At 33.6% G+C, this 16,318-nt stretch overlaps 1 protein-coding gene across 1 annotated transcript; it reads right to left on the reverse strand.

Annotated features, from left to right (window-relative positions):
* Positions 1 to 12,874: 12,874 nt before the first annotated feature.
* On the reverse strand, positions 12,875 to 15,161 carry LOC110906386 (glutamic acid-rich protein-like). Its single transcript, XM_022151527.1, has 2 exons — positions 13,934 to 15,161; positions 12,875 to 13,842 (listed from the first exon to the last, which is right to left on the reverse strand). The coding sequence occupies exons 1-2, from the start codon at positions 15,159 to 15,161 to the stop codon at positions 12,875 to 12,877; spliced, it is 2,196 nt and encodes a 731-aa protein (XP_022007219.1).
* Positions 15,162 to 16,318: the final 1,157 nt, after the last annotated feature.

Consider the following 16,318-nt stretch of genomic DNA (forward strand, 5'->3'; position numbering starts at 1 on the left):
GCCCCTTCACATACCTCCCCACATTATCTGACGAACCTACCACATGACTATAGCTCCTGTTGTCCCTGAAACTGGAGGGCACATTAACAGGGATATGTCCCTTCACCCCAGGAGCACCACCCTGCTTCTTTATCTCGTCAGGGATCCCGGCATTCTCCACCGCGAACCTCGCAATATTAATTCTCAACCTACATTCTCCCATCTTAACACCCCTTAGGTTCCTCACCAGCTCCTCCCTATCAGCAACATCCCTGAAAGAGACGAAACCAAACTTGCAACCGCCTTTGTCACGTTTCTTCGCTACGTAAGCACCCGAGGTCACCCCGAAATTTTCCAACCGTTTCCGCAGCTCCCAAGGAGTACAACCTTCCGGGAGATTGGAAACAAAAAGCTTGGTAACCACACCAGCCATCCGGAAAACCAACAGACCCGAAGACCCCCCACTCACCAAGCCAAGAGCACAACTCGCAGTAAGGTTAATGGAATTCGAATCAGTCTAGCTAAGCTATACACAGATAGACGCGACCGATATCAGACCCACTAAGCAAACCTGAGAAGGATCCGGCAAGGGAGCAACAAAACAGCCACAGACCAATCGAAACCCAATCCCAACCAGCGAATGAAGGGACAGTAAGCAAAGATGACGGTTTAGAATGAAGGGTCAAGCCAGAGAGAGGCGACCACACACACTAAACCGGCTTGCCGCCCTCGTCGAGCCGTCGGCGGTCAGGGGAAGACGAAGAGGGAGAGAAGAGAGAGAAATTTTTTTATTTTGTATCTAATATCAATTATGTCGTTTTTAACGCGTATATACAAGGGTTTTGTTTTACATGTTTCTCCTTAAAAAACTTTGAAATTGCATATATACTCAAGCCAAAAATTAAATTGCAAATTTCCCCTCTATTAACTAGTAAAATTGCAAATTTACTCATTTTGTTTTAATTTATTGAAATTAAATTATAGAAAGACATTTTTACCCTTTATTTTACTAAACTTTAGAAAATTGCATATTTGTTATAAATAAGTTATATTATGGTGACTATCCACATTCTAACTCCCGTCTATTCATGTTCTTTGTATTCCATATACACATCTCAATGAATGATAATTCTTTATTCTATCTTTCTCTCTGTGTTCCTTTGATTAAATTCCATATACTAGTCGCTAGTAGGCCGTTGTTTTACAACACGTTATCAGCCAGGGCCGGCCCAATGGGCTTCCCACCCTAGGCATAGGCCTAGGGCCACCCAAGTTGAAAGACCTCCAAATTTTTTGTGGGGTTTTTCTATAGTACGCCCATTTTCAGTTTTAAAGCAAACAACCCATAACATGAAAGGCCCGTCCAAACTATCCAAACACAAAAGGCCTCACACAGACACACACGTGCAGATGAATTGAAGAAGAAATGTCACGGCTGTAGAATGAGGGATCCGAACAGGTGCTGATGAAATTGAAGAATGAAAGGTCGGTAAGTAATTCACTAACGACTCTTTTTGCTTTTTTACATCTATATCTTCTTCAGTTCTTCCATTTGATAAACATTAAATCAGTTATTCGATTACAAACAAACCAAACCGTGTGATTCACTTCTTCGATTAAATATATGTTGTTCGATTAAATCAGTTCCAAGATTTGATGATTGCCGCGTCGGTTATGGGTAATCTTCGCTAATGCAGTTTGCTGCATTGATGGCTTGGAACCCAGGTTGGATATCCCCATATTTGCTGCTTTCAGGTTTCTCTTTAGGGCTTATTTGCTTTTTTTAATTTGTTTTATTCGCTGGCTTCGAACTTAGGTTAGGTATCCCCATATTAGTTGTTGTCTGGAATTCAGCCGAGACATAATAAAACTTAGCAGTAAGCCTTGACAATTCTGAATAAAAGCAGACATAAGACTTAATAAAACAAAGACTACACATAATAATTGATAAAAGTACACACCATTGTTGTTACATAGATGTTATAATATAACAGAAGAAATAGACGAAATCAAACTTAACATAACATTAGTCCCATAAAGCTTAAGAGAACAAGGATTACACAATGAATAATTAATTTCAGAACAATAAGGGGATATGGGTCAGTGCTAGGCGACTAAGTCCAGGAGGGAGGTTTGAAATCTTTTGAGTTTGTTAAAGAGGGTTAGGAAAAAAGCAATTAAACATACGTAGAACTCAGATGGATTGAGAAATAAGAAATTAGATTGGACAATGCATAAGCTGTTAACTTAATTATCCATTTTACATCACTTATTTAATGGTTAAGCACAAATTTTATTTTAATTAAGTAACACACACAACTAAATACATTTACTTTAACATAGTTTAAAGTTAAAACAATATTACACAACTAAATACATTTACTTTAACATAGTTTAAAGTTAAAACAATATTAAAACTTGCGGTCCGGTCTGGTTTTATACGGTCGGTATTGATATAAACCGTAAACAAACCCGTTCGTTACGGTTTGAAATGTTTTAAACCGACCGACTGAAAGTTAGAAAAAAAAACGACTGCGAAACCAAACCGTTGACCCGTTTGGATGGTTTCACAGTTTTAAACCGAACCGTGAGGCTCATTGGTAAACTCTTAAATAAATTTTTAATTTTGCCAAAAAAGGCCTCCACTTCGTAGTTCGCTTAGGGTCTCCAAAAACGTAGGAACGGCCCTGTTATCAGCACGACAATGCTCTTTTCAAAACCCTAGTTCGCTAGAGATTATAGCCGCCACCCGATGAATGTATGCCTCGTTCGTCACACAATGTTCGGCATCTTAATCCAAGATCTAGATACCAAAGACAAACCGGATCAATGGTATGTCTTCTTTCCTTAGTTTATCTCATAGAAACATCATGAACAAATAGTAATTAAGATTCCTAAATATCGGCGCTATAAATTTTTCCTTTGAGCCATCTACTTTTTCCTCAAGTAAATGTGAATAATAACACTTATAATTCTGTGAATTTGAGAAAAGAATTAAAATTTCATATAAACCTTAGCATCATGTACTATATTGTATCTTTATTTATGGGTTTTAAATTTTATTTATAAAAGGTAAATGCATATAGATAATGAAAGAAAATATATATTAGAACGAAAAATAATTGGTATTTAGTAAGATTTAATATTGTTTGGATTGAATACTTTTCATAATGTTTGTGATCGTGATGTTGATTTTTTTTTTTTCTTCAAAGTAGAAGGATGAAATATAAAAGTGAATATCTGATTAAAAGAACATAATATTATTTCATCTTCATAAGTTTACTGGGGAGCTTTTTTTGCCCATGAACTTTGATTTAATTAGTTTTATTAAATATAATTTTGAACTTGATAAAATTAGAGTGTCCTTTTATTGATTATTTAGATTAAATTAAGTTCTTAATTTTATGAGATATTTTATGTTAGTTGATTAGGCTATAGGGTGTGGTCATCACCCTCATGATCACCATGACCCTCCACATCAGCGCCATGTCATCTACTTCTAATCCATCATCCAAAACCACTATTCTAAGGGTGTGGTCATGACTCAAACCACTATTATCTTACTTTAATTTATTTTTGTGAAAAGGAAAGAAAATATTAAATATGGAAAGTGGGCTCATGGTTGCCATGGTTTAATCCATGGGAATCATGGTGGATGAGATAAGGAGGTGGTGTAGCAATCTATTAATGGTCCTACGTGGCGATTAATGACCCAACCATGTCCTTCAGCCTCTATAGCCTTAGTTAAATAACTTTATGGATATATAAAGTTTATATTCACTAGATGAATATTTTGATTTCATTAATTACAAAGTCATGCATTCCATCTGATTCAGTTTCTAATTATTATTGTTATTCACACTTTAAACGAGTTCATATATAGATATATATGTTTTGGGGCGATGTCCATGGCTAGGGTTAGTGATTGGAATAAAATAATAACCGAACAAAGATTAAAGGAAAAAAGTGAATTTATTATAATTAAAGATACTAAAATTGAGTTGTTTTAGGGGGTGTTTGGGATTGCGTTTTCAACCTGATTATTTGATTATTGTGTTTTGAAATCGCAAAAAATCTATTTTGAGTGTTTGGTAAAAAATTAATAAAAAGTGATTTTTTACGTTTTGTAGAGTTCAAAACGTGATAATCCATAAGTAGGTCACCCCTTGCTGCAGGAAAACGTGATAATCCAAAAACTGATTTTTTACGTTTTCACTTAGTTATTTTTTAAAATATATATACTTGCCAAACACTCAAATAGTTGATTATCTGATTATTGTGATATCTAACAACATAATCAAATCCAAACAATGTTGATTATCTGATTATTGTGATATCAAACAACATAATCAAATCCAAACACTATCTTTCTGCAGCACGTTTTCTTACAGCTAATTATCTGATTCTGATTATTCAAAACGCATAATCTATTTTCAAAACTCAACCCCAAACACCCCCTTAGTTATTAAATATTGTCGTCTATTTTTCACAATAATCATAGTTATTCGATTCTTTAAAGAATAATCATAACTTGTGTATGTTATGAACTCTAGTACTATTGATATGATCATGATTTATTATTAGTTTTCCTGATATTACATGTAATAAATATTTGAAAAGGTTAAACGGTTACAATATAAGTATTTCTCAAACTATAAAACGTTATAATAAAATTTGATGATAGTGTATTTGGCTCTAAATAATGTAATAAATTATATATTAAACTGATTGTAATTGGTTCATCAATTTGCAACTAATTAATAGAAAATTGCAAAGAACAGTTTAAGTTTGTGAGCTTATCTTCTGTTTTTTATATTGATTTATATATAACTAGGTTAGAACCCCGTGTAATACACGGGTTGAATAAATATAATGTTCTATACTTTGTCACAGTAGAATCAAAACCTCTGAAAAAAGACACATTCGTAGGTATTGCAAATGTGGATCAATGATTAAATGAGTGTGGGCACTTGAGGATTGTGCTCCTATCAATGAAGGTAAGTGAGGGTATGTTTTAAGTGAAAATGATATGCCTTTGTGTGATCGGGTAAATGTGTGAGGGTATGTGAAAGAATGAGGGTTATGCCCCTAGCACCCTTAGAATCATATCTTCCCTTGTATGCACACCAAGAGATGACACAAATGTTTGCCACGATGGAACCAAAACCTCTGAAAAAAATATTTGTAAGTATTGAAAATCCATAATTTATAAACCATAACATATATAGATCAATATTTAACCAAAACGACAAGCTTACCCATGTATAACAATGACCCCAATCAAAGGGCCAAATTTCTAAATTTCAAGCTGAGATAAGAGCCGTATCCACTATACATTTTAAAAGAGTATAATACAATTGCATCTAATTTGAGCAGCAAGTTAACAATAGACTAAACGAAGAGCTTACAAGAATGACATGTATATAATCTTTTCATGTTATTGAAGTTTCAACTTTTGCCAGGGGATGTGGAACCAACTTTAACTATTGAAAAATGAGCCTATTTTTTGGGTTGTCTCGTCTTCTATGAGTGGCACATGTTAGAATGCATCATTATTTGCCAAGTTAAAAGAACAATTTCTCTATTAAAATCTACCAAAGACACTTTCATAAGAAATACATCATACAAAAAGCAAAAATAGCTTACATTGCCTAGAAGAAGAATAAAAGCTATAAATATTTTCCATCCAATGTGATCATCATACACGTTCAAGCTTTTTAAAAGTCTTTTAAACTCAGTTATGCCCTAATTCCAGAGCAAAAAAGCCACATATATGATCCAAATTCAGTTATTTCCACCCTTCAAATCCCATAACATTTTCCCTTTTAACACTTGAACCTGCCCTTGTATATAGGTTCACGATTAGATGCTTGGCAATGGTGGATACATTGAAAGAATGAAACCTCATCGTAGTTGCTATTTATAAAACTATATAAAAGAATAAGAGAAATTGTTTTGACTTGATAAATTCCGTATAGTTGTTCCTGCTATTGAGATACAGATACATTATTTAGTATAATAGTATATTTGATTCCAAAATAGAGTACATTTGGATAAGAACCTAAAATAATAGTAACTTGTTAGAGTCAAACAAATACTATCTAACTAATTTCGTTGATATGGTATATAACTGGTTGATATGATCTTACCAAAATACGTCTCATGGTTAGAGCAGAAAACATGTATTAGGTCTCAGATAATATTCGATCTAGAAAATAACTCAATGCAAATCTCAAAACCCTAATATAAAATCATATTAATCAATTGAACAAAAGAAAATTAGAGGGATTATTATGAAATCATGGAATAAATGAAATCAAAAACATGATTGACAAAGATAAACAAACCTTGAACCACAAGAAGGATCAATCCATTGGGATTTGATTATGATTTTCATAGCATCGTAGTTAGGCTTTAGGGAAGAACAGGCGTTAAAAAGATGAAAAGAGCAAAGTTTTAGGGATTTAATTAGATAGATAATTATATAATGTTAATTCAATTTCATATTAAATTTTAAAATTTTAAAATATTATATAACATGGTAGATCTTATATAATGATAATTCAATTTCTTATTAAATTTTTAAATTTTGAAAATATTATCAATTTTTTATTCAATTATTATAATATTTTTTTTATAAGATTATATTGAAACATCTGTAGTCAATTTATTATCAATTTTTATAAGATTACGTTGAAACTATTATCAATTTTTCATTCTATTATTATAATATTTTTATGATCAACAAAATAGTTTTTATGAATTATGATATATTACCTTAATAAGATTAAGATAACATCAACAAAATATTAAATTTGTTATCATCGATTCCTTCTTATCCATGGGCGGGAAAATCAAAGAGAGAGGCCCTCAGAATGTGCCATGTGTCCCAGAGCTGGTTTCTTTTATTATATGTATAGATTTACTTAGTATGTAAGTTATATTGTTGATATTATCATGTGAAATTTGTTCATATCTGAATTGTATCATCGTTAAGAATGATCGGTTTGTATAATATATATTATTAAACTTTTTATCATAAACATGTGTTAGAAGATAATAACTCTATAATATATAATCAATATTTTTCTTATATGTGGAACTTAAATTAGATTTTTTGTATAATATATATTTGTTTGTAGTGGATGGGCAAGGCATCTTAATATGGTGATATTATATAATGTTATATATTGTAAAGTTTGATTTTATAATATGCCCTTATATTTGGTATGCTATCATTTATTTATAAAGATGATATGGAGAGAACAACTAAACCAAAGTTATGATCTACTATTACTATCATGAAAGAGTACAACTATTCTTAAATACTCACGCATCTCATTATCAAGTTATGAAAGACCGTAAGCTGTCAGACCGATAATATTATATAACTCGAACATATGATTACTTCTCAATTGATGTTATGTGAAGAAAAGTTTATTTATAAGAGAAAATCAGATAAAAATAAATTTTGTTTGTCAAAGCTCAAATATGCTTCTGAGGTAGCAATATCATTAAAAGGGTAAGAAAGGTTTGAAGTAACTGTATATCCGCATGTCTGAGAAAATAACGAAACTTGTTTGGTTTTACTTTGATTCATGAAATGAATATATATTGATCATTGTTATCATGGAGAAAAATGCAATGATGGTCATGTTGCTAATGAGATCGACAATTAGAAATTATAATGAGATTGGTCATCAGAAGTGTTATGATTGCCAAGTTGATAATGAGATTGACCATATCAGAATGACATGATAGCCAAGTTCAGAATTGTAATAATGGTCACAATGAGATTGACCACTATAAGTGGCAAATTATGGTAGTGATTATACGAGAACAAAATATGAAAAGGATAAAAGTTATATAACACAATAGTTTGCAATGATAACACGTTGTTCTCTCGCATAATGTAACTACTACACATACGATCGTAAACTAGAAGTTTGTGTATGATGATTATTTACTTAATTGGCATGACTGTTAGACCACACCAAGTCAATGATGATGTGAAACATATTGAAGAACTGGAAGGAACTGGCAGATTCTTCTAGATAATAATTAGCATGTAGTGTTCGCTCTCAAGGGAAAGTATATATTTGCAAAATAAACGAGGGTGTGTATACCTAAATATCCTGGAAGCGATTAAAGGATATGCATATCCCAACATGATACCATTTAGTGTTTTAAATCGATGCATCGTCTAAATGGTTATCAAATCCACAACCTGAAGCTTGCGTGATTGTGGCTTAGCTAATGTGATAGTAAGCATATTAATCCAGATTAGTATATTTATTTGATAATAGTGAATTTGATTCCCAAGTTATTAACGATCATTGGAATAAACGTAATTGTTGAGATGATCACTAAAAGTCTACTATTGGTTACAAAGCCAATGATCATGAGAGGAGCAAAAGTTCATTTAGGTACATGTAATTTTATATATAGTACCATTAATTCACATCAAGCTAATAAGTTATAGTTCTCCCCATACAATGGTTTTTGGTCAGGAACCAAAGATGTCTCATCAAAGATTTTAGTTGTGCGACATATATTGAAACTCATCACCACACCGCACAAAGATGGGACTTTTAAAAAGTTTGAGAATATGTTGGGTAAAAATAATCGTCTATGATTGAATACTTAAAGCCATTAATGAGAAATTCATTTATGGCTCATTAGTTTTCACTTTAATGATGAATGTTCCTAACATTAGGGGGAGATAACAAGCAGTTGAAAAGTGAAAAGTAAAATGAATTATCATGTCATCTTGATCCTCAGACTATAAACTATAAACTAGAAGTTTAAAGTATAATTCATTTACCAATATTAAAGAACAAATTACCAGACAAGTTCACTGACCTAAATAGAGTGACTAAGTAAGTCACATAATCAACTGCTTATGCTCCAGTTTTATTTGTGTCCCAAGAGGACAACCACATATTTTTGTAATGATTCTATTGCGCGTTTAAAGCGTGGTAAACTAGTTGATTCCAATAATAAAATTCCTCGAAAATTGGAGCAAGCAATTAAGATGGTCAAGTCGAGGTTATAGTAATAAGATCTCCTGAAGAGATAATAGACATCATGGTTCAAGAAGAACCTCAGGTACTTGAAAATAAAGAGATCTCGATAAGTTGTATCATGTCTAAGATATGTATGGAATCGAAATAAAAATCGACGTCGTTATACTTTTGTATATAATGTAACACTTAAAATGATTAAATGATGAGGATCAAGCTTTAAGATCTACCTATGAATGAATATTAAGAAATGATTGGCCAAAATAGAAAGACGCAAATAATGCAGAGTTTAGTTCTCTAGTGTTATGGAAAGTTTCTGGAGCAACAGTCCATACAACTAAAGTAGTAAAATATGCTGGATACAAAAGTGTATTTTATGCGAATCATGTGAAAATCAAATTAAGTGATATAAGTCAAAATTGGTGGCACAAGAATTTTTACAAATACCTATGATTGATTATGAGAAAACGTATTCTCCAGTGGTGGAATGCATTGACTTTCCAATATTTTAGTAGTCTGGTAATATAAAGAGAGAATTGATATTTGTCTTATGAATGTTATGTATCACGTGATACTGAAAGTTTACATGAAAGTCCCGAAGGATTAAATTATGTAGGTCATGTAAAGTAAGTTCTCGAGAACAATGTGATCATTTATGCATATTTGGATTTGAATAGGCTATGATTATTTTACATGTTGGATATTATTGGAACTCCTGATGAGTTTCTAAAGCAATTGAGTGCTTTAAAGGTTAACTGAAACATTTTAACGATGTAATACTTGTGCACCAAGAAACATACATAGAAAACTTGTACCCGGTGATTGAGATATCTCAATAAATAGTGTACACGCATGATACAATATGGGTTTTGGAGATAAAAACAACTGTTCATGGCATTTTTACATATGATATAGTGATCAATGTGTTAAATGGGAAAATTTATGTAGCAAAACTTCTAAAGAGTGAAAGCACATGCATATTTGGATAAAATGGAAAGAATTCCCTCATGGATTGATAATGCTAGAAGCATTAATGATGTCAAAACCACAAGAACGTAATATATCAAGTTCATAGAACATGTATGGACTAAAATAGTTGGAACAAGTGTTATACAACTCGAGATATTTGCATAAAGTGGGATATAAGTTTGATTAAATTAGCCATGTTTTATTGACGTTCTACTTTTAAAAGTTCACTATAATCGCAGTTTACAGTGATGATGTCTAGGCATCATTGAGAGAAATTGTCAAGCTTTTAGAGGGAGAATTTTTTTAATGACCTTGGCACGGTCTAATTATTACTCGAACTACAGTTCGAGTATATATGTAATTATATTTTACCAATCCCCCAAGTACATCTAGAAGATGATGTTTGTATATTTTAGTATGGGCATAGTTGAACCTTAATGTATGTTAAAGGTTGTTAAGTTATTTGTTATAAGAAATGCCTATTATCATCTCCTATCAAAGTAGAGATTCTCATTCTAGAAGTACCATCGTTAAATGCATAAATGCATTAATATGTTTTGCTAGCTATGTATGGTTATAATATCTTTCACTTGAGATTATTGTCATAACATTTGTTAAGCGGAGAGACATTGGAATGAGTTCAAAGAAACATTTCAGGTATAAACGATATTTGATTATATTTTACTAACCCATCAAAACAAGTTTGGTTAGTCTTGTAGATGTAGGAATATAACGAAACACTGTCGTGGACATATCATAATTTTTGGAAGAGACACCTAAAGTCTCATTAGAAGATTATACAACATTGCTCAACATAAAAGATTGCACATTAAGGGATCAAGCGACAAATCATTCGCTACAAAGACTTTATTCGACTTTCAAGGAAGATGGACACACGTCACTTAAAGGATACGTGTTAAAATGAGGGGGAGACTTATTCAAGTTGCACTCTTTTTTCCTTGACTAAGTTTTGTCCCACCAGGTTTTCTTAGTAAGGTTTTTAATGAGGCAATATACCAGATCCAAAAGTATCAGGGGGAGAAAATGCGCGCTGCACTCTTTTTCCCTTAGCGGAGGTTTTGTCCCACTGGGTTTTCCTAGTAAGGTTTTTAACGAGCCAACATCACCAAGCGTATAATACATTGTTTTCTTTTATCATGTGGATAGTCAAGTGGGAGTGTTATAAATAAGTTATATTATGGTGACTATCCACATTCTAACTCCCGTCTCTTCATGTCCTTTGTATTAGTGTAAGAACCCTATATATAGAGGTTCTTTGTATTGCATGTACACATCTCAATGAATAATAATTCTTTATTCTATCTTTCTCTCTGTGTTCCTTTGATTAAATTCATATACTAGTCGCTAGTAGGCCGTTGTTTTACAACAATATTTACCCTTTTTACTAGTTTTTGTCTTTTTTCATTACTTGCATTTTTTCATGACGTTTCTAGGATCGAGATTCGTTCGATACGGTCGGTCTGAGTCAAATCTGAGTCTCTAGAATGTCGGAAACAAACTAGAAACCGTTGATTAGTGTTAGAATAGGAGTAGAAGAGAATAAATACACTTTAAACAGGTTTTCCATTCATATAAAACGTTTTTGTACGGAGAGAAATGGACAGCACTTCGTGGCACAAATCTCTGGAAAGTTACAAATGAAAAACACAACTTGCCTATTTATAGGCTCTCCAGTCCGCACGGTTTAACAAGTCCACTTCGCACGAACTGGACATCTCTAGTTCGTTTGACCTGGCCATACTACATGCCACATCGTGCGAACTGGTCCAAATACACATAAAACTTAACTTTTAATCCTATTACACGTATTTGACATGACCTAGACTGATGACGTAGGTGATAGACATTGTGCACCAACAAACTCCCCCTTGGATATTGCCTCAGTCTTCAGTCAGCCTGTCTTCAAAACTTTCTTCACAAAGACTTGAAAACTTCTTCACTTTGTTTCGGCTTTCTCAACAACGCTTTCCTCAGTTTTTCATTTTCTTTAGCAGCTCTCTTTTTTTCTTCAGCTAACCTTTGCACAACTGTAGCTCGAAGAATCTTGTCTTTCTCTTCACGTTCTTTTCTCCTCTTCTCTGCTTTCAGAGCCTCTTCTCTTTCAATCTCTCTCCATCTTGATAACCACATAGTTTCAGAGTTTATACCTTTCTGGAAACAAATTGTAACAACTTTCTGAAATTACAGAGTTTGATCTCTATCTTCTACTCTGTATCCAATCTTGTTCACGAACAAACATTCAATATCTTTTGCAGAGCAGTTCACTATCCACACCGGATCATACAAGTGAATATTTCTGATTTCATTCCCCGCTCTGTATTCAATGATTGCTTCTGCCGTTATGAAACTGTAAACCCAGCATATAAACCCTTCATGAAAGTTCTGTTCCATCTTCGGCAATGGAGTATTCTTCAGAACTCTGGGCTTCTTGATCTGCAAAATTGTTTCTTCAATGCCTGTAACTGGATCCACCCTTTTAACTTTCTTCGAATAATGTGGCTTCCAGTGTTTAAAGTCTCTGAACGCTTCAAACTTCATCAATCCCCATGTCGGCATATCGTGTTCTCTGATAGGATAAGATAATGTTCTAACTTTGGGCAATTCTTCAACATCCCACCAAGGCAGAGACATTATATCTTGAATATAATGAAAATACTAAACACCGAACTCTCTTCGAATTTCATATGCATTGACATGTGGCAGATAACCCCAGCTTATGATGTCACCAAGAGAAACATATCTATCTCTTCTGTAATATTGTAGTGGTCTTTTGAATTTTCGTTCTGTATCTTTCCTGAACCACTTCTTTCTTTCTTCGCGTTGTTCATCTTTCGACATTTCTTGAAAACTTTTATTCTTTACACTTTCAGCTACTTTCCTTCTCAGTTCATCTTCGTTAGCTTGACTAAACAACTCAACAAGTGTCGGAAAGCTAGAAGTATCAACATTACGTTCTCAGACTGATCTTCATCACTACAGTCTTCAATTTCCACTTTTTCATAATTATCTGCATCTTCAACATACTTGTACTGATATTCTGGTTGTTGATTGATGTCAAACTTGTTCAACTCTTCTTCAAAATCAAAGTTGAATTTACTGTCATCAATAACCATCATTTTTACGATCTCAGCTCGAGTATAAGTATGCAAGATCTCGCCTTCTTCTACATCGTGTTCAAGACGTAGAATCAACCTTGTACTCTTATCAACAATTTCATCATCTTTTTCAGCATTACCCTGCTCCCCCTCTCTACTTGCATTTTCAGGCTCTTCATTTTCATTTTCTTGAAGATAATCATCAATATTCTTTTCATTTGACGCTTCAGTTACTTTGATACCCGAAGTACCTTGATCATCATCATCATCATTATTGTCATCATCATCATCACTATGAACTGAATACACTTCATCTGCATCATCCTTTAGATTATCATCTTCATCTTCTTCATCATTGTCTTCATCTTCATCACCATGTACTGAAGTTATCGGACAAGGTTCTAGAATAGACGTTTCAGGAACTGTTGATGGAACAATTGCCCTTTCAGTTACTTCAATAGCACCTTCAACTTGAGCACTTTTACCCTTATTTTTCATTTCAGCTTCAATTTCAGCTTTACGTTTTGCTCTTAATTCCTCAAGTTGTATCTCTTCAAATCTTTGTTCGATCGACTTACCAATCAAGTCTTCAATCACTTTCTTTAACATGTAATCTTCATGTTCTTTCTTAGCGTTCTTTGCTTCCAATTCTTTATTTTTCAACTTGAAATATTCGTTCTGCTCATCTCTTCGAGCCTTTTCTTCTTCCAAAACAGCAATCCGAACTTTCAGAATATCAATATCAACTTGATCAGCTACAACCCTTTTCAACAAAGATACATTCTCAGATTCAACAGATTTTACACATTTCTCCAACTTCTTTTTCTGACTCGATACCTCATCCACCTTCTTTTGCAGCTTTTTTCACAAGATCATCATTTACAAAACTAAAATCATCAAGCTGTTCAAGAGCTATATTCTCTGGAATAGGTGGAAAATTTGTAAAACCAGATGATCCAGGAGTAGTATCAACAGGTTGTTGTGGGATTGGTGGTGTTTGTTGAATGTGAGGTGAAGTTATATGAGATTGTTCATGAATGGGTGATGAAATAGGATGTTGTGGTGATGATTGTATAGGATCAGATAATGGTTGTTGTGGTGGTGGTGATGGTGGTTGTTGTGGTTCTGATGCAGGTTTAGTTTTCAGCCTGAATATTAACTTTCGTGTTGCTGGAGTTGTAACACGCTTTCTTGACGTAGATTTCTTTCGGCCGCCTGATGATGGTGATTTCCCAACTTCTACATTCTCTGGAGGAACATAAGTTTCATCATCATCGTCCGTACTCCTCTTTCTTTTCTTTTGAACCTCTCTTTCTCTTGGATCGAAATTTTCTTTAATCCACTGATCAACTTCAGCATCAACATCATCCTCTGAACCAGATAAACTCTTTTCTTCATCATCAACCACTTTCTTACTTGCCGATTTCCAAGATTCTAACATATCATCAATATCTTTCAATAACTGTTCAGTTTCAGGAGATAGACGTTCATGATCTTCTTCAACGTCAGCTTCTGTTTCATCTTCTTTAGGTTCATCCACCAGCAAAGTTTCAACAGCTTTCTTTTTACGCTTCTTTTGAGGTTGAGAAGACGAACCTTCTTCTTCTTGAACTTTCGGAGTTCTATTTCCACCTCTCTTCTTTTCTTTTACTTCTTTGGTGTACCAATCATTACGAGTTTCAACGAACTCTTCTAACTTCGTCAATTCATCGATTGCACTCTTTTCTTTCATCTCAACATCATTTCTCCACTTCAAATAATTCACCGGATCTAGATCTTCATATTTCTCATCTTTGATGAATCCGAAAAACTCTGTCTTCGTCTTCGGTTCTGGCCAACTCTTGGTATACTTTGATAATCTGATCAACGTTTCATTATCCATATGATGTAACACCAAGAGATCATTCTGTTCGTCTTTCACCAGATTCGGATAGGCATGATCAAGCATCATTTGTACAAATCTCGGATACATCCAACTTTTACTACCCGATGTAATGTTATCTTTCATGTAGTGAAAAATGATTCTCGAAAAATTGTACTTCTTGTTCAATACCAAAGCTGTCACCATACACATCTGGTAATCTTTCATCACATCATATCCACCCTTTCTGTGACTAAGTGCATGGATCACTCAATGAATAAAGAACTTGTATGGATTCGTAAAACATGCTTTCAGATAATTTTCTTTGTTCAATGGACCACTACACCCCATTCTCAACATACAACCTTTGACCATTCTCTCTGGAAACCCTGTCGGTGAATTTTCATCATCAGGAAACTCTAACACTTCTCTTACAAGTTGTTCAGTGATAATAATTTCTTTATCTTCACCATCTATGCTCACTAGTGAATTAATCACATAATTCACATCGTCATACTTAGCATTCTTCCAGAAATGAGCAACGTGAGATTTGAAAGCTTTATCTTGATCTGTTAACGCCTTTTGAATTGATAAACGTTCCATGAACGGAAAATCTCTTTAAACACAGTCATCTTTGGTAACGTCTCATCATAAACACGGCAAATGTTGTGCAACTGATCAAACTGAACATTCGATGCCTGAAACACAAACATAAACACATAAGTTAAACAATTTGCACATTTTTTAATACAAACTAGAATTCACACGAACTGGTTTCCACACGATGTGGCAAGTTCATGCGGTCTGGTGGCAATTTCAAACGTCCTGGTATCTATATGATGTGACCAATTTTCATACGATGTGGAATTTCAAATGAATTGATTATCTCATACAGTCTGGTCTCAAATGAACTGACCAAATTCACGCGATGTGAACCACAAACGAATTGGCCATCTCGTGCGATCTGGAATCATCAAAAGATCTTCCATCTCGTACGAACTGAGTCATCACTTCGTTTGAAAAACTCACATTATGAACAGTGATTTTGCAGGTGATTAAAACATGTTTGGATGATAAAATTGAAACACTAGATCTGTTCTATAACAAATTCCGAGTACACTGATGTGATTTTTATTCATTTTAATCTATTATATAACCCTAGATCTAAGTTTAAAGATCTATCCATTCGAGTTCATACGGATTCATGAGATTCGGTTCAAATTAACATCAATCAATACCTTTCCCATGTTCTAATTGTGTAAACCAACTTATACAAGGATTCTAATCAACAAGATCACAAGATTACACTCGAAAACAGATGAAATCTATTGAATTGCTCAAATCGTTTGAGATGTGTGTGTTTGGTGTGG

The sequence above is a fragment of the Helianthus annuus genome, chromosome 14, assembly GCF_002127325.2.
Source record: "Helianthus annuus cultivar XRQ/B chromosome 14, HanXRQr2.0-SUNRISE, whole genome shotgun sequence".
Classification (NCBI taxonomy): domain Eukaryota; kingdom Viridiplantae; phylum Streptophyta; class Magnoliopsida; order Asterales; family Asteraceae; genus Helianthus; species Helianthus annuus.

Excerpts from the sequence above, each read along its gene's own strand:
- LOC110906386 (XM_022151527.1), bottom strand. The coding sequence starts at position 15,161 with ATGTGTATGGTGACAGCTTTGGTATTGAACAAGAAGTACAATTTTTCG. Across the intron at positions 13,843-13,933 it reads GAAAAAAGCTGCAAAAGAAG|CTGATCAAGTTGATATTGAT; the intron begins GTGGATGAGGTA and ends AAAGGGTTGTAG.